General features: G+C 37.1%; 2 protein-coding genes across 2 annotated transcripts in view; both read left to right on the top strand.

Moving 5' to 3' along the window:
• LOC140322559 (pro-interleukin-16-like) overlaps positions 1–305 on the top strand; it is a 9606-nt gene extending 9301 nt beyond the window's left edge. Inside the window, exon 4 of the mRNA XM_072399111.1 lies at positions 237–305. Coding sequence (XP_072255212.1) covers positions 237–305 — 69 coding nt within the window. The remainder of the gene's footprint in view (positions 1–236) is intronic.
• Positions 306–693: 388 nt separating this feature from the next.
• The window catches only part of IL16 (interleukin 16), a gene marked incomplete at its 5' end in the record, with an annotated part of 29129 nt that continues 9635 nt past the window's right edge, over positions 694–20187 (top strand). Inside the window, 10 exon segments of the mRNA XM_072402473.1 lie at positions 694–767; positions 2062–2260; positions 3306–3423; positions 5041–5173; positions 6348–6420; positions 9362–9780; positions 13211–13334; positions 15719–16778; positions 17991–18180; positions 18859–18960. Of these exon segments, the coding sequence (XP_072258574.1) occupies positions 726–767; positions 2062–2260; positions 3306–3423; positions 5041–5173; positions 6348–6420; positions 9362–9780; positions 13211–13334; positions 15719–16778; positions 17991–18180; positions 18859–18960 (2460 nt within the window).

The raw sequence follows: 20187 nt of genomic DNA, 5'->3' as shown, positions 1-20187 counted from the left end.
GAGTAATGCCGGGAATTTTAGTGGCGGGCCAGCTGCAATTCATATTTAGGATTCCTTTGGGGGCCAAAAAAAAGGACGTTGGGGAAAAAATTTGGCCCCCGGGCCAGAGTTTGATACCCCTGTTCTAGAGTAAGTATCTGTTTGCAAGATTGAACTTCAACCGAAAAAACAAAACATACAACAAAAATGAAGCTTTTAATCTAATATTCATTTTAATGCAAAGATTTCTATCACAGTACTATAGTCTGATGGTCATCCCCATTAAATCCACCTCTTCAGAGGACATTTTTCCTGGACCTACCTAAGCTAATGATTAGACTGTTAAAGAAGAATCATCTCAGTGATGAACTTATCTGTCACTCTGCGCTACTTTATTAATAAAGACTGATACTTGGTCAAATGTAGGTGCTTAAAAATTGGGTGTATTTATAAAACAGGGAATCTGACATTCTCACAAACATTCCCTGGTGGGAATTAATTATTGCCATTGAAACACAAGGACCTTGAGGATTTCCATGAGGGAATGTATGTGGGAATGTTAGATTCCCTGTTTTTACATAGGGCCCGTTTTCTATTTAACAAATATTAAAATGTATCAAACATTAAAATTAGGAATATAAATATATTTTGGTAATTATGAATAATCCTAAATCTGTTGATGGCCTATAACTCATTTAACTTTTTTTGTTGCAGGGGATGAAATTCTAGAACTGAATGGAGAGTCAATGTATGGCCTAACACATAATGATGCCCTGCAAAAATTCAAGGTGAGAACTGGTTCATGTAATTTTATTTTGTAATTTTTTTGAGTTTTATTAGTGAAAAAAATTTAAATATGAATAATGTAAGAAGAAAAAAGAGACTAGGTAACAGAAGGGTTTTTTTCTCGCAAAGATTTATTGTGTGATTGCTCTTGAAATCACATAGGTAAGTATAAAACTTGACAAAATACATTTCTCATGCAGATACTAGTGCATACCCATAAATACTATATATTTAGCTCTTGTGATACAATGATAATTGAGGTATTGATTGAAAATGTAGGAAAGATTATGAGTCTCGAAGTCCGACATGTTTTGCCCTATTGGGCTTCTTCAGGGGATGGTGATACAAATAGCAGATACTGGTATAAAAGAAGTATATAAGGAAGCCACTTACAAATAGTGTTCAAACAAACTATATATAAGAGCCATTACAAAATTGAGTATACAATGTGCAAAAAATAAATATAATAGTAAATATCTTCATGTCAAAATATTTGCCACGTTGTCCAAGCTGGTAATATAGTTTAATGTAGTTATAGTATTATCAATCAATTGTTCAATACCAATGACACAGAAACAGATTTATATAATTATCAAGATGGACTAAAGTTTTTATACAAACTTACATTCTGCATAGCTAACTTACAATCAGCCTCAACAATAAATGAATAATTAGGAAGAAGGTCAGGGACTTATAACTAAGTCCAGCTGGCATGAAGCTTCTTCATTAAAAGTTTGAATTTGGATGGAATGCGGGGTCAAAGTACTCAATCCTAAGTATCAAAGAAAACAGGAAAAGCAGACAAGATGATTACTTGTAATTCAACATTAGCTGTGAGATGACCACTCTAGTTGGGGTCTTTGGAGACTTAAATCAACTAATTCTAGCAATATTAATAATATTTTGAACTAACATTTTTACCAGAACTAAGACTACAGACACATTTATTGTATCAAATGCAGATCAAACCTACCAGGTCCTGTCTTCTTCTGATCTAGAGTCCAGAACAGGAGTTGCTTGAAGTCCCTGAAAATTGCCAAAAATTGGTATTCGCCCATTCTGCAGCAATAATGCACATTTAAATACGATTATGGTTTTGCATGTTTAATGATCATGATAAATTATTGAAAATTGTTGTCTCTGGAGAACATATACCATACAAAAGGCACTTTTTAAACTATAATTTAGTTGTAATTTGGTATATCGCTTTCCTTTTTTTATAGTTCCTTCACCTATTTCTAACTTGGTGACTTGATTATTTCTGCGCCATAATAAATGATTGTGCTTTCTCATCAGCAAGTGAAGAAAGGAGTTCTTACACTAACAGTCCGGACAGGACTCAGCCTTCCAGATTTCAAAAGCAGTTCTCAGATGGTGCGATCTAAAAGCTCCAGCACTATGAGAGAACACAGCCCGCTTCATTCTGAGAATTCTTCCTCTTTATTCAGCTCCAACCCAAATGACAGAGTTATTATTGAAGTGTCACTACAAAAAGGTATTGAGAAGATCTTCTATGTAATGTCCAATCAGAACATTTGTATAACATGCAATACAACCTATGTACCTGTATTACAGAATTTGCAAACTGAATTATGATTTAACCTTTCACGAGGGAGCCATTGCTGGTCTGCTTCTAAAATGCTTCACCTTGCTGACACACTAGCTTCAGGGCTTTTTGGTTACATAGATTAGCAAATTCAACATCCCTATATAATTAGATAAGGTATCAGCCGTCAAATTAAAGCTAAGGGGTTAGAACAGACTTTTTCAAACTTTTAAGCCCAGAGGAAATGTATTTTGGGTTTTAGGGAACCCCTGGAAAATGAATTAATTAGGGTTGCTGGAAAGACTGCCCCCATGATGGTGATTATCAAGAAGTGTTAGTCAAAATGCAACCCTACTAGACAGCTAAAAAGATCACAGGTGACATCCCACTATACTTCATAATGGTGTTGAACCTGGAGCTATGTAGGAATCACCAAATTAAAAAGTAACTCAGCCGAAGCTCAAGGAACCAATAACCATGGGAGTAACCCTAGGGTTCCACAGAATCTGATTGAGAATGGCTGGGTTAAAATGTCCAAAACACAGCAAATACCAGAAGCAATTTGTAAAGTCCAGCTGTAAGTTTAGGGTTAGGTTTTGCATATACTTTGTGCTGTAAGAACTACTATATATTCATATAAACCTGGGAAACATCCCATGGCTTAATATTGCATATAATGGAATGAAAAATCTGTCCCAGTCCCAGGAACAATTCATCTGAGGATGAACATGCATCTCCCCCACAGCCATTCCCTACATTGTATGTCATTAAATATTTATGGTCAGAAGAAGAATGGTCAGACAATGACGTTAAGTCTTAGTTAAAAAATTTTTCATTGCAAATAATTTCATGAAGTGAACACAGTTTGGTTGAATTTACTCACCTATGTGCTATGTTCACTTTACAGAGTGAAAATTCTCTTCTCATCAGTGATTCACCCTCAGTGTGTAATAATGTAATAATTTGTAGTATTATTTAATCTTTTTGTTTTTAGAGTCTGGTGTTGGCCTAGGAGTTGGATTGTGCAGTGTCCCAAACTGTGGAGGCATTTCTGGAGTATTTATCCATACTCTTTCTCCAGGCTCTGTGGCACACATGGATGGACGGCTAAGGTAGTGATACTTATCTTTATTTTAAACTATCCCCAAAGGAATTACATTTATCTTCTGCAGAAGCAAAGAGCACTGGTGGTAGTTCCTTGTTTTATTAAATCTTTCACTGGCGTCTTTCATTTTCCATGATGTGTAAGCAATATAGTTTGTGCTGTGGAATAAAAAAAAAAAGGATTTTGCATAAACTCCTAAATTGCATATAGGGTGTCAGAACCATGGTACATAAGCCAACTTGCTCATTTGGTAATATTAAAAGCAAAGCTCAGGCGAACACAAAAATTTTAACAAAATCTGTGAATACAAACAGTGGAGTTGATTTACTGAAGGAATATAGGCTGCTTACTTTGGAAAGTGACATATTACCTTGCAAGGGAAATTACACCTGTCTACGTAAATGAGATGAAAATTCAGTTAAGTCAATTAAGTCAGCACAGCTAATTCACTAAGTTGTTTCATTTCAGAAGAATAATGTACTTTGGTGCATAAATTGCCAGTTCAAAGCAAAGTGGTGGACAGAATACCTGTTCATGAACCAAACGTACTTTTAGAATTCTTACACCTATTTTCCTCTCATATTTCTTCTTCTTCTTATTATTATTATTATTAATATTATTTTTCAACAGTAATTATATAGCACCAACATATTACGCAGTGCTGTACACTAAATAGGGGTTGCAAATTACGGACAGATACAGACAGTGACACAGGAGGAGGAAAGGACCCTGCCCTGAAGAGTGTATGATCTAATAGGTAGGGAAGCAGCATACAATAGGAGAGGTGGATCTGGAATGGTTGGAAAGAAGCAAGGTTTTTAAAAGACAGGAAAGCAAATTTGAAAGGATGGGTTTTGAGTTCTCTTTTAAATGAGCAGAAAGTAGGAGCAAGCCAAATAGGACTGGGAAAACCATTCCATAGAGTCAGGGCAGCTCTAACACAGTCTTGAAGCCATGCGTGTGATGAGGTTATAAATGAGGAAGTCATTAGTAGGTCATTGGAGGAGCAGAGAGCGGCTAGTGAAGTATTTTATTATCATGTCAGAAAGGTAAGTGGGAGAAAAACTGTTGAGGGATTTAAAGGTAAAGCACAGGAGCTTGAATTTGATTCTAAGGTAAAATGGAAGCCAATGAAGAGAACTACAAAGAGATGCAGCAGAAGAGGAGCGGTGGGAAGGATGGATGAGTCTGGGTGCAGCATATCTGAATTTAACAAGTGGGAATGTCATTAAGATGTCAAAGTATTAAAAATAGATACCAGTCTACATTTTCCTAGCTTCCCTGAATTACAGTAAAAACAATGTATCCACAGGCAGGAAGAGGAATTTGTAGCCACACCAGGTAGGTGGTAAGCAGCTCTAGGGAAGGGGAGGCAATTTTTAAAACAGTGATTCTGACATTCGCAGAAACATTCTTTGGTAGAGAATCAATTACTCCCACTAAAACATTGACCTGGAAGACCTCAATCTTTTAAGAGGAAGCCATGAGAATTCAGGGCTGCATAGTTAGATGCACAATAACACAATGTGTTGGTGATGGTTTAGTTTAAACAAAAAACAGTATGCAGAACAAGGAAGATAAAGACATTTTTTGGTATAATATTTCTTTCTTTCTTAACCTCCAGAAAAGGCGACGAGCTGGTGGAAATAAATGAGCACACTGTCACTAACAAGCCACTGAATGAAGTATATGCACTTCTAAGTCACTGCAACCCTGGAGCAGTCATTATCCTGATTAGCAGACACCCAGACCCACAGGTAATTGTAACCATATGGCATGCAACCATATTAGTGACACTATAACAGATGTGCACCTAGGATTACTTTTCTTTCCAGTATTTAAAACTGAAAAATGAGCTGTTCATTTATTTCATTTTGTTTAGCTTGTGTAATACTATAACTGCAAAATGTTAAACTGACACTATTTATCAATACCATGCTGCATTAAACTAAAGCCAGACAAACTTTATGTTGTATGGAGTCCACGCCAACTTTTATTATTATTATTATTGGCATCTCTATTAAAAGCCCTTATAATGCACGTTGACAGATCAAAAAATGGACATGATCTTTTCTTAAACAGTGCTTGTTAGCACACTGCATTTATGTGTCCTGTCATAATGAAGATGGAGGTTCCTGAACTTTTCTACTCTAAACTAAAAAAGTTAACGTTAATGTTTAATGTTTGGTGGAATGAGGATTGCAAAGAATTTTAATAATTACTGGTATCATTTTCATTAAAGCTTGAATCTTCCTTTAAAGAATGAGAAATCCACAATATGTCCAGTTGTCAAATTATATGGTCAGGTAAATGCCAAAAGAGAATATTTTTTACAAATGAAGTGAACCTTCCACAAGCTGTTTAGTAGTCAAAAGGAGCAGATGTTCAGAAAGTACAACAATTGTAATTTTACACAAATACCAATAGTCTGGCATAAACTTTGCTTATTCATGACAATGTCTGTGAATAACCCTCTCCTTCCCCTCACCAAGCAATACTTAATTATAGCAATTCCTGCTCCTTTACCATTTCCAGACTCCTGAGCTCTCGCAGTACTGCTATAACAGATCACTTCCTGGGTATGGGGGTATGTTACCCATATTGCAGTAATTGGACCTGAGAAGCCAATCACTGACAATAAAACTTGAACATTGAAGAGTAGATAGTCAGAACATTTCATAGAGTAACAAAAACATGCAGTTGGGTTAATTGGCTTCCCCTCAATTTGACCTTAGGCTTTGTTAATGACATATGACTATGTTAGGGACATTGGATTGTGAGCACCCTTGAGGGACAGCTAATGACATGACTATGGACTTTGTAAAGTGTTGCGTAATATGTCCGCACTATATAAATACTGTGTAATAATAAAAATAATAGCAAACAGATATCTATTGCATAAATTGTTTTACCTTTATTCTTAATTTTTAGATTTCTGAGCAGCAATTACAGCAAGCTATGACTGAAGCTATGGAAAAAGAATACCCACACTGGAATTTGGAAGGTAATGTCTATTAAAATGTAAGGGAAGGTCGTAACATTCTTGCACTACAAATAAATATAAATGAACTAGGTTTGTTATATACAGAAATATGTTAGATGTTGGTGTAGATGGCCTTTACCACCTTGCCCAATTTGATATCCTTTATTTGAATAAAAGACTCCTCACATCATCATGTCCTCGACTAACATTCCTATCCCCATCTATGCAGGTGCTAGATGAATTTAACATCAGCACCTAATTTGTGGCCTAATAAGTATGAAGGAAAAGGAGAGTTTGATTATCTGGAAATTCTGACTAAAATCTGCAATCACTCATAGTCAAAGAGGCAAAATTAAGATTTTTTTTACTAGTACAGTGGGATTTAAAAAACTCACTGGAGTAACTCATTCTCCACCCAGCCTTCTGCTTCCCGCAAAAACTGCCACTCATTCCCCTTATTGTTTTACCTTTTTTTCACACAAAGGAAAAAGAAACAAAGTGAAAAAAAAAATGTAAGGAAAATAGAAAGTTAACACAAAAGCACATAAAAATAGCCAAATTCAAATTATTCAAATTGCTCCGTTATGATTCACCATAGCTTCCTTTACTGTCAAGTATTTTCAGCAAAAGAGAAAGAAGTCAGACCTTGCAGCAAAGCCATGCAATTCAAATAACAGTCTTCACTGCAGTCAAAGTTCTGTCAAAACTACCTTGAAGGACTCTTTTGGTGTTACTGACCATCTTCTATGTCAGTTGTGTACTTGACATGACTTGTAAAAGTCATGAAAATGTTAGGGAAAGTGCAGTGAAAAATTTTGTGAGATATTTTAGGTTGTTCTTCTTTTTATTTCAAATAATTGTAACTGCAACTTTTCTCAAACTTAGCTGAACGTATTTATTTGCATTTAAAACAAAAGCTAAAGGTTCAGCAGTTTCACTAAACATTTCCTCTTCCTCAAACCTTGTAAAAAAATTACACATATTTGAAGTTTCCATAAAAAATTTCCCTCTCTATAGAGCAGGGGTGTCAAACTCAAATACACAGAGGGTCAAAAATAAAAACTTAGACAAAGTTGCGGGCCAACCTTAAAATTTATTGAAAAAATTGAGGAAATTTTTCCTTCTCATTAGATATACACCCTTTTCATATGGAAACAGATGTTTTGCTTCACATACAACCTGGAACAAGCCTATAATAGAGAAAGAGGCATAAACATTTTTTTTTTGTAATTTTATTTAAGAAAACACCTTATGCATCTTTATCTATTTGTAGCCTTCTGAGTTAAATTTCAATGGTAACCTTTTTGCACAGGCTAACAATAATAATAACAATATTCTTCTATGAAAATCCAATCATTCACGTCCATGCCTTGGAGTAGCAAGAAAAAGTACAGCTGAGGGGGAGTGCTGGAAATGCCTGACGCGGCGTCGCTGAAACTCCCTCTTCATTGAAATAGTGCCGCTACTAAAATTCCCGACATTTTTTGCGTCTATAAAACAGTCCAATGCGGGGCCACGCATAGGCAGAGAGCCCGCTGGTCTTTAGCTGCGAGTGATGCCGGGAATTGTAGTAGCGGCGCTATTTCAATGCAGTGGCGGGCCAGTTGCTGTTCATATTTAGGATTCCCTTGGGGGCCAAAAAAAGGGACATTGATGGCCAGATTTGGCCCCCGGGCCAAAGTTTGACACCACTCCTATAGAGAGTTTATATTTAAATAGATTCCTAGTTGGATAAGTCAGAGAGATATCTAGATTTGGATGCAATAAGTATCTATTTAAATGGGAATTTAGTAATTATTTCTCTTGTAGAGAATGTATAATGCCACATTTAGGATATTACATTTGTAAAGAATATTTTTATATTAGCTGACTTTGCTAAAAAAATCCATTGTTTGCAAAAGCACTTCCAAAGAAGAAGCTGGTTCCAACATGATCAGCAAAAAGGCTGACAATGTGATGGTCTTCACCCACTTTTAAACCCTTAATTAGATGATTTGATCCAATCATTTGGTGCCAGGGGTTCTATAGTTAAGGAAAATAAAATTGGTGAGAGGGGGCAATCCATTTGAAATGGGAATTGGGAAGGAAAGTATATTGATAATATAAACTTGAGTTGAAGGCACCATATAGACAGCCATATAAGCTGATAATAGTGGCCCTTGAAAACCAAAGGCTTTCAACATTTCTTTTAGATATCCCCAATCTACTCAAATGACTTTTAGGCACCAAGAGTAAGGAAAACTGCTGAAGATTGGTTCAGTCCTGAGTAATAAAGTAGATAAGGCATACAGTGAGTACCATTGGGAGCTTGTCTCCCTATGACAAATTCCACCAGGAAAGTTCCTATGGCTTTAGCATACAATTTAAGATATGTAGGTAGGAGATAGGTCAAAAGGTTTGGGGATAAACCAGCTTCTTACATGGCCTAGAGACATTAACAATAATTGCTTTTACCATTCAGGCTGGAAAAACTCCAGGGACTGCAGGATAGTTTTGTTTTTAACCAGCTTTTCTCAGCTCAGGTTTTATGCAACTCTAGGATTCCTTTCTAGGTTGTTAGTTATTTCTGCTTCTCAGATAGGTAACTACTTACAACAATTATTATTTTAGCTATCAGTTAGGTGCACGTTCTTTCCACTGACCTCAAATGTAAAGTGCACACATCCTACTTACCATAATACTAATGTACTTTAAGCTGTCTGTCATAATAGAATAATCATTAGTAGGTTTCCTGACACTGGAAAGGTATTACAAGGATTCTTTAGTCTAAAAAAGTTGTGAAACGCCGAGACACTAAAACTTGTTGAGTGACTGCAATACAACTTCTCTGGCATGGACACAAACACCTACCTTGCAAGGATGAGGATAGGGGAATGCTCTGTATTCTCCACACTGGGGTCCTGTGTTGTCTTTTATACTTTCTCTTTATACTTTGTTTATTTTATTTTAATCTGTTTTGCAGGTGATAGGAAGATGGCTTCATGCTGCCATGGGAAATATCAGTGTGAAAGCTGCATAGAGAAGCATGCTGCATACCTATATTATAGCCGGAGGGAGCAGAGGCAAATGGTTCGATCCAGCAGTGACAGCAATTATAATCCCAGGTCAATGAACCTGAACCAAGACTCCTGCCAGATGTATGGACTGAAGAGTAGGGTGCACAGTGTGGATGTGCCCGTGCGAACTGACCCCATACAGACTCAATACTCTGCACCTGTAAAGCTGGGAGATTGTTCACCTCCTGCCAATGATGCTTTAAAATCTACTCAGGTCCTCTGTAAGAAAACTACTGGTCACTCAGGCGAGATTATAGTTAAGAAGTTAACTTCTAAACCAGCTCCCCCACCTAGGAAATATTATAAGCAAGACCCTAAGGATGATGTAAGTATGTTTAAAAAATGATTGGTGTCTTCATCATTAACCAGCAGTTCTATTTGGCATGAGTGAAGTCATTTATTCTAAAAATGTATGTACAGAGATGTTTGTATAGACATCAAAATTTGCCACATCTAGACTTTGTGCTTCTTTGCTTTTATGTTCTTCTACTTGTGAACTCAATGAAGGACTACAAAAGTTAGTAGTTTTTAGTTCCATTTTTAGGCGGGTTTCGGATAGCCGGTTTTTCCAAGGGGTACAATGGGGTTTAAGGCTTGGAGAACAAACGGAAAGGGGCTCAAATTCTGTTTTGCAAATGCACTGCAGTTGGATTGCAGCTTTTTATTAGCACCATGCTGGCCTGGGTAAGTCTGCGGAGGAATCACTTCCATGGATTTGAATGGAAATGCTTTCCAACTGCACTAGCAAGCAATTACAAAGTGGTAGAAGGTGTACTGAAGGTCATATAACTGCAATCACTTCCTGGAGCTTTTGAGCAAATACTCATGAATGTGTTTTAACTAGGGATGAGCGAGAATGCCTGTGGCATTCTTGTGAAAATTTCCTTGAACTTCCGATGGGTCCACAAAATTTCGGCGAACCGATTCTGCAAAACAATCGGAAGATCGAGGAAATCGTTACGATCCCCGACAGGTAATTAATCTCTAGTGCCCCGGGATCGCAGTGGATTCTCAGGGCTGCATTCAGTCTTGCAGCCCAAGAAATCCTCCTGTTTGCGATCCCCGGCACTACACTAGGTTAACCTCTAGTGCCTGTGAATGGCAGTGGAACTGCAGATGAACTCTTAATGGAGTTTCTCTATTGAGAGTTAATCTGCAGTTCATTTCCCACGGTCACCGGGCTGATAAGTACAGCCCATCCGTGGGAACTGAACTGCAGATGAATTCTCAATGGAGAAACTCAATTGAGAGTTCGCCTGCAGTCACAGCTGATTGGAGGCTTTTGCCTGCCTCCTCCAATCAGCTGTGACCGCAAAGTTCCCACAGTCATCGGGCTGTACTTATCAGCCCGGTGACCGTGGGAACTGAACTGCAGATGAACTCTCAATGGATTCTTCTGCGGTTCCACTGTGATCCAGGCACTAGAGGTTAATTAACTTCTAGTGCCCCGGGATTGCAGTGGATTCTCAGGGCTGAAATCATTTTTGCAGCCCTGGGAATACTGTTTGGGATCCCTGGCACTAGAGGTTAAATGTGGACAAGTCTCCTCATTCAAAAGCTCTAGAGCTCTTTAATTGGCTGGGGAAAAGCTTTCCTCAGCCAATCAGAGAGCACTAGTTTTAATACATCCCGCTCATCCCTAGTTCTAATACATCCCCTTTCTGCTCCCATTTATGTATATTGGTTTAAATTAAGTGCCTGGGAGGTGTTAACCATATGGTTGTCAACTTCCTATCGGAACTTAACCAGAATCTTGTGTCAGTTTGCTACATGATATAAACTTGTCTGGTGTCCACAGTTTGTACAAACTTAGATGGCAGTCAAGAACCAGATAGACTATTGTGTAAACATAACCACAACATACATAATCGGATACAGACACTTAGAAAATGTCAGATGATTCCCCTCATTGAGATGAGTGTTATGTCATGCTATGCTATGCAGAGAAACTCTATAAAGAGACAACTGCAGACAGAGAAGATTGGAAGTTATTGCTCAGGCTAAATGAGAAATTGTTTTCTAATGGTGAGAAGTTTTCATGCTTAAAATGAAGACTTATAGATACTTGTACTCATAATATGAACACAGTGTGAAAAGTGTCAACGATGCAGAAAGAAGCAGTACAGGATGTGGTTTACATAGGAAGTTTGAGCTTGTGTGGCATATCACAATAAATATTGCAGACATAACAGCCACTTTATATTTGACTGAACATGCAGTATATGATATATAAAACCATACAATCCCTGTTAAGATGAATTGTCAAACCAATTATTTTAATATAATGGATTATTATATGGAGTATAAAAGTAAAATACTTGGTGGTAGCCTAGCATTTTATCTACCGTATAAACATGTTGGATTGATTCCATTGCGTTCCATAGATATAGAAGCAGGGTAGCCATTAGTGGGGACAAGGGGCATTTCTGTACTGGGCTCCTGTCAAAAGAGCTTAACTTTGCAATGCTGGAACTTTTACACATAGGGGAGGGGGCCAGGAAATGTACCTAGTATGGGGCCCAGACATTTCTAATAGTGGTTCTACACAGGAGAGACCACCATTTTACTAGAACTTATAAAACAGATAAAACAGTGAGTAGATTCCTGCAATCCACCAATTGTACAAGGGAGGCATTTCATATTGCACCGAATAGGAGAAATGGCATATAGCACAGCACATGAGTAATATCACATTTGGTAACATAGTATAGAAGGTGAATGCTGCTTCTTCACTTTCATATAATGAATGTAGCAGCAGACTGGATACTCGCCTTTTTTGCATAAAACACTGTCATTTAAAATTCCAATTTGACATAGCAAATGTGGGCAATAACATTCATTTAACATTATGTGGTCTAGGGCACTATTTAGCTATGCACATATTGAACCATGCTTGTTTAATAATATTGTAGAGTAATAAGAAATAAAACCCAGGAAAAACAAGCAAACCTTCCTAATATATTTATAGTGTCTTATCTTTGTATAATAATAATTTCTGCAAATTTTAACAGTACAATTTCAGATGCAATTGCATTTGTACTGTATGTCATTGCTCAGCGCAGCCTGTTGTGGTAAATCCAGACCTTGCATAACTCCTAGCAGCAAATGCAGCCACCTCATTTAAAACATTTTATGCTGCAATAAATTGCTTTTGTGTTCTTTGGTTTAGGCCTACTTTTTCAGTTAGTCTGTAATTAGTCATTATAGGGGATTCCAGGTATAATAACAATAATATGGAAGAGATGTAGTGAACTTGTGGCAACATATGATACCATTACAATGGTGTTTTAATAACAAATGCAAGATTAATTAATACCTGAGCAGGTAAATTTGCATATAGGTGCATAATATTTTATAATGCAATTTTGCATCTATTTCAATTAATTTTTACTATTAAAGGTACAATTTAACATCATACATTGTATACACGGACCATACCATTTTTACCTGTGATCAGAAAGTAATGTTTTGGAGGGATTTTTTAAGGGAGCTAATTTAAGTTGTTTTTTTCTTTATATTTATTTGTGTGCGTTCAGACAACAAAAATGTTTTTTTATTCTTTAATGGTAACATTTCTTTGCTGCTTTTTATCCCATCTTGATTCTGGTTGTAGCTTTGTTTGTAAATGAAAGTTGTCGAAAGTAATGCGCAGGACTGCAGTACTGTATGCCCACGGTGTGTTGTAATGAATGGTTAACGCTGAACTATAATGATGTGGTCGGGGTTGTTTTTTACATGACTGCTCTGTTAAACAGGAAGCAGGAAACTTGATTCTGAAGGGAAACCAGCAATTGACAGCCCACAGTGTGCTAGATACATCCTTATCTTCTACTGACTCTTCACATACAACAACTGCTGATCAGACGCCTCCTGACTCAGGTATGTCATCATTTGACCCAAACTTGCCCAATGCCCTCTTAAAATATTCACCACCAAAGGAATTATTTAATAGGGCAAGGCAAAGGACAATGGCAATGTGCTAATTACAGAAATGATATATAAACTGTGCTGGCTCCAGTCACCTGCTTGGGATTTGTGGGTTGCTATTCTTTGCAAATTGTTTTGGTTCTTTGAATTGAATTGGATTTCATAAAACTGGTTAGCTGACTTCCATTACACTAAAATCCTTCTTGATGAAAGCTTGTGTTCCACAGTATTTTGGGCACTTTAGTTAAGAGGTTATAATCTAATGCATCATCTCAGTGATTTGGCTTGATATGGTATGTTAGTTATGATATATTGAATTAGAAACAATTAAAATGTAAAGAAAATGACTTAAATGGAAAGCATTAGGATAAGGACAAAGAGAAATGAGTACGAGCTTGTTTTATTACAGGAAGAATCGTATTAGTTTACATTTATTTATTCATATTTGGTTGGTTTAGCATTTGTCAATATATATAAAAATATAATTATAAAAACAGAGAGATTTATGAAACATGAGTGGGTTGAAATAGGATAAATTCTAAAAGGCTCAGTTTGCTGAGTAAACGAATTTGCAATGGCCAATATTTAAAGTGAATTTCGAAGGCCGAGGTATGTATATGTTAACCATTCATTGTGAAATGAAGCCTTTTCACCTTGTTATACTCAGCAGACAACACAGCAAGGTCTTGGACCTTTGTGAAAATACATTGCATTTGAAGACGGGGTTGTGGACAAATGTTCTTTTCACATAGGAACAACTAACACTCATTTTTTGTGTTGTGTATATACTCAAATACTCATGTTTGTTTTCCCCTTATATTGCCTTTAGTAGGTTAAATATTTTTTTAGTTTAGAAAGAGTTTTTAAATTCATGGTATTATCTCCCCATGACTCCCGTGCTAGGAACTTTGCATGTTAGCTCTCAAACATGCAGATCTGTCAGTAGCCATTCAGTCAGCTTGGGTTTTTGATATTCTTGTGGGCATTAAAGTTTTCCATTTGAAATAATATTCAATAAACTAAAATGTCAACATTCTAATCAGAGTGACACATAAGCAGGGAGCAATAATAGGAAGATCTCAGTGCTGGAGTTCCCAAGAGATAGAAGGAGCCATTCAGAGTTCACCTAAAAGTGGAATATGATTTTTGAGTTATCCTTTGACTTTTACTAATTGATCTTTTTTTACACTTGTCTGCCTTCCACAGAGTTCAGGAAATCTCATCATTTGTTTAGTGCTGTCAAGGGAGGAAATGTGTTTCTGTGTAACCCGTAATATACCTATCAGCCCCCCACCCCCCCTTGTCTCTTTATATGGGAAATGTTTTTTGGTCTGCAGAATTAATTTGTGTAGAAAAGTATTTTCAATAATCTTTTATCTTGTGCTTACACAAAAAGGGAAGTGTCGTCTTTGTATTTAATGGTGCATGCTCATTTTCAAGCATAACCCTATATTAAAATAATTTGACTCTGGGACCCGAAGTATCAGTATCCAGTCGGGAAGCCCCTAGTATATGCATCAGCTCACTGAGTTAATTCTTCAGTTCTAACACTGTGGTGCAGTTCCAATATGATGGTGTCATCTTTTCGAGGTGCTGTTTGGAGTTTCTGTTTCGAGCCTCAGCCTGGTACAACAGCTGCAAAGTGCTGCTAGGTTTGAAAACAATGGTACAGGAGGTCAAGAATAAAGAGATAAGAAAGATACAACTCAGTTATCAATAAAAAAAACTGTTAGAAGTAAGACTCAGTGAAAGCTTCTGTTAGTGTTATTTCTTCTTCTTGTTTAGAAGGGTGAGAAAAGTGTTGCTAATGTTTAATTTCTAAAATGCCTCAATCTGCATGCAAGCCTCTCTGAGGTTGTAGCTTCCTCATTTTGTAATACAGTGAAAACTTTTGTCTCTATAGATGTGTTTCTCAACCTTTTCAGCATGGGGAAGTCTTAATGGATTTCTTTGAAGTCATTTGCTATTCGCTAGGATCACCCAGGATCATCCAGGTTCACTGATGAAAGTGTATCCTCTCCAGACTTGGAGTCAAGTTTAAGTCCTTCTACCTCACCCTCTGATATTTTCAGACCACATCCCTTGGGCATTTTTCTATAAAAAATATATGCTTAGTGGATAGCATGAGGCATTTAGAAGCTGAATTTCAGAGGTGGATTTTATTGGTAGAACCAAGAATTTGAATGGGAACCAACCAGGGATCAAATTGACTGGCTCACATACCTGAGGCCTTTACAGTTGTTCCAATAAATGCTTTGAAGGCCAAATTATGTTTTCTTGTAATGTGTATTATATTGGTACCCACTTGTAAAATTTTTATTTTTCACATTCCATAGGAAGTTCTGCTGTGTCTCATCATAAGCCATTGTTAAGAAGACAAGCACGTGTTGACTACAGCTTTGATCCAACTGCAGAAGACCCTTGGGTCCGGATTTCTGATTGTATTAAAAACTTGTTCAGTCCTATCATAACAGAAGACCAAAGCATTATAGATATGGATGGAAATATTAGCACAGGGGATGACAGCTCTTCCTCTATACAAACAGACCAAGGACAGCAAGCAACCTACAGTGAGGAATCTAGTTCTCAGAATGGTAGAAGTGAAGATATAACTAATCTGAAAAAAGGTCCTCCTGTGGCACCAAAGCCAACCTGGTTTCGCCAGAGTTTGAAAGGAACCAGAACTGTAAATCGATCATTGGACAACAGTGCTTTTGACAAACCCAAAGAGTATAGTAACATTTCTAGATCATCATGTTCAAATAGAGCATTATCAATCAAACAGAAAATAAGTTCATTTGAAACTTTTAGTAGCCCACAGCCAGTAACAAAGGGAAGCAATAGGCCTAGCTCTCAGTCTCCAGTGCAACATGAAAAACCATTTCACAGGGAAGTTGAAGTAGAATGTGTTACTGTGTCTTTCAACAAGGTCTCAGTGAATACAGTTGAAAGTAAAGTTGAGAAAGTACCTGAACCCCAAATAGTACCTCCAGAACCTGTGGATAATACTGAGGCCAGAGTGTCTTGCTCTCCTCCAAGGATTATTATATTGAACGCTAGAAGAAGCAGCAGTACCAGTAATGAGTCACAACTCTACTCTTCCTATACAGAGTTCACTGAGCCCTTACCATACAAGACTCCAAGCCAAAGATCAAGGAGTTACCCACTTTCTTCCACACCATCAGCTGATACTACAAAGAAAAGTGAAAACTGCAGCAAACTTTATTCTATAAGCAGTCAGGTTTCCTCTGCTCTTATGAAATCCTTGCTAGCTTTTCCACAGTCTCCACTTCCACAAAGCAAAGACTTATGGCAGACAGAGGCCACGGCAACAGAAGAAAACCCTTGGAACTCCTTCAATGAAAACCACCCGCTGGACACTGGATTCTCTGTAAAGTAAGAAAAAAAATAAAATGAATTTTAAAATTTAATAGAAAAACCTACAGAATTGTCAGAAAGACAGAATTCACTTTTGCTATTTATAAAAAAGTAATTTATTTTTAAACTGGGTGCAATGAACAACTGCAGTGGGAAAGGTAAAGTAGGCAAAACAATGTCAGAAAAAAAGACAGTTTAGCAGAGAAAATTTAGGTTCTGGATGATACAGCAAGAGCAGATTCAGCATACAGCTACAATGCTGGGGCAATAGGCCTGATTTATTAAAGCTCTCCAAGGCTGGAGAGGATAAACTTTCAATAATGTTGTTGGGTGATCCACCAAACTTGGAATGGATTTTCTAAAAGTCACATTGCTATTTGTTTAAAATGTTTAAAATCCTGGACCGGATCCATTCCAGGTTTGCTGGATCACCCATGATCACTGATGAAATAATACATCAGGCCCAATGATTGAACTGTAAGGTGGGGGGAAATAGTCTCCCGGGAGCCAGAATCAAGTAGTAAGCTGGTGACTGCCAGACTCTCATGGTTGTTGGAGGGACAACTACATTCAGGTCCAAGAACCTTGGTCCAGAGGCCGTTGTGCAGAGAGAAGTTAGGGAAACATAGACTAAATAAAGTCCAGTATATTAACTTTTCTTGTGCAGGGAACTGACAAGACAAGGATTTTGGCCCCTGTAGCATTTATGGGCAGGCCATAGAGGCCATTAAAGAGGAAGCCAGAAGATGTTCCTTTGCCCTACAAAAGAAAGAAATCAGCAAAACAATATTGTGAAGTAAATATATGAACTTATCCCAAAAGAGCAAACAGGTTCAAACTAAACAGTACATTCAGTACCTCTGAATGTATAGGGAGCCAGTTGCAAAATTATTGGATAGAGCTCTTCTATTTTACCTACACAAGATATGGTGATAGATATATTGCATTTTTAATCAAAAAATAAAAAGTCCAGGTCCTGTCAATCTGAAAATGACCCCTGTCTGATGAACCAAACATTTTGGATAGAGTGGGGAAAAAGTAAGACCCTTTGCTAAAGTTTTTGTTTGAATCTATTTCTCTCCATTGGAGAGATGTACTGGTGACTATTGGTAATGAAAATCAAATGGGAAAGCCAACAGTCGAGGTAAGAGTAAATAATCCAATAGGGAGATTTATTTTAGTGACAACTGTCATAGTTCAAGGGTAATAAAGTATCTCTTTTTATTTTAGCCTCTCTGGATTAAAGGGGTATGGGACTGGACAGCAAGAAAAAGAGAAGGAAGATACCATCTCCGAGCAGCCAATCTTTTTGCCTTCATCTGCAGCCAGTAACAGTCAGTCTGTAATATCCCTACTGCCTGCTCAAGAACTCAACCATCTAATAGAGGAAGTTAAAGCTCTGGATGAAGAAACGCTTAAGGTCTGAAAGCCATCTTTTTGTATATATGATCCTATTATATATGTATGGATGGAGAGAGAGACAGACTAGAGCACAAGAATGTAGATGTTTTAGGTTGAATTAGGAGAGCCAGCTTGGACTTAAGAGTGTTCGTGACAATTTGGTGCAAGCAGCCCAAGTAAAGACAGCCAGATGGTCCATGTTGGGGAACACGGAATCCATAGAAGGTATAGCAGCTGCCATTGCTTCTTTTTCTGAAGATGTAAGCTTCAGTTAAAATTTAAGCAAATAAGAGATTTTGTCCAAAAAACTTTGGGTGATACCTTTTATTGGTTCACTTGAACTACTAAAGATGACAGCTTTCTTGGCCCTTTTGTTCCCCTCTTCTGCTTTTTTGCAGTTTGCATATTGAAGACTTTAAATTAGCCAAAAATTGTGTAACATAAACTGTGTGCAGTAATTTGTAGCTAACACAATACAATACTTTTCCACTGTTCACAGAAAAGGAAATCATTCACAGAAAGGAACTTGTTTTTTTTTTATTTGAAGTGCAGAACAGCCTTTGTAAGTTTTGGCTTGTTGACACAGGTAGCAGTCTAGGTTCTGATGCTTTAATTTGAATATTAAAAGCTTATTGTGTAGTTTATGTAAATGTATTCCTTGTTAGTGAAAACAACTTTGTGTATGTCTCTGATCTAGGAATTTGATGAAATTCATGTGGTGGTCCTGCACAAGGAAGAAGGTGCTGGCCTGGGCTTTAGCCTTGCTGGAGGACTTGATCTGGAAAACAAGGCAATCACTGTAAGAGAGCTGATCATTCTAATCCATATATTACATTATATTTAAATAGTCATAATTCATACAGATATATTGATCTATTGTATACTATCAGAATGCCCTTATATGAGGCACTTTATTCTTTCCTAGCATACAGATATATTGTATATACTTTGATAGCTACATCACATCTATTGTGGACTATTCTGCTCAAATTTAAGCGTCTGACACACTTTGAATTCTTCAACAAACAAGAGTGAGCTGTCCCTGCCATAAATTAATTTCCCAAAACTGTTCTCCCCCTGGGGTTCTGTTCCACATTTTTAGTGTATTTGTGTGTGTGTGTGCAGGGGGTGGTGGTGTGAGTAACCACCTTTATTTGCCAGAAAAGGACTGAACATTTATCATTCCTGAAATCACTTTAATAACTATTTATGAAAATATTTCCTTTAAATACTTCTAATTATCTGTTATTTGCATCATCTTTTGTGCTAATTTGCCCAATTCACTGATTAATACATCTGATCACTAGCAACTTATTTTAGAAAGGGTTAAATGACAACATTCTTACTATTCAGTTGCATGGTTTATAAAGTCAATTTTCCATCATTATGTGCCAACACATTCACCTTCAGATCAGATTTGCACTTGGATTTGTTCTTTGTTTAATACTGATTTCTAGTTTCTTTGCCACTACCAATATTTAAAAAGCATAGATGTATACTGACCTTTCATTCATTGGCAATTCAGTACTGGTAAATACATTAACACGTACACATTCACCACAGGTTTATTGCATATTAACCAAGTACTTGCCCAATACCTTTGTTTGAATTCATCCAATCATGCAACATTCCCCAGCCAGCTTTATTAAGAGAATGTATAATGAGTATTGTCAAATCCAGGCACAAACTGGCAAGTGGCCAAACTTTTTTTTCTTAGACCCTGAATAGCTACAGTTAGGTTAGGAACTAAAGCTTTTTTTAACACGATCACTTCATTTCAGGGGCTCAAAAGTAATTTGACAAATTAAAAAGCTAAAAATAAAATGTTAATTTCTAATACTTGGTTGAAAACCCTTTGCTGGCAATGACAGCCTGTAATCTTCAATTTATGGACATCACCAGATGCTGGGTTTCCTCCTTTTTAATGCTCTGCCAGGCCTTTACTGCAGCGGCTTTCAGTTTCTGTTTGTTTGTGGGCCTTTCTGTCCGAAGTTTAGTCTTCAGCAAGTGAAATGCAAGCTCAATT

Source organism: Pyxicephalus adspersus, chromosome 2 (genome assembly GCF_032062135.1).
Source record: "Pyxicephalus adspersus chromosome 2, UCB_Pads_2.0, whole genome shotgun sequence".
NCBI classification, from domain to species: domain Eukaryota; kingdom Metazoa; phylum Chordata; class Amphibia; order Anura; family Pyxicephalidae; genus Pyxicephalus; species Pyxicephalus adspersus.
This window is presented reverse-complemented; position numbering and strand designations above follow the sequence as displayed.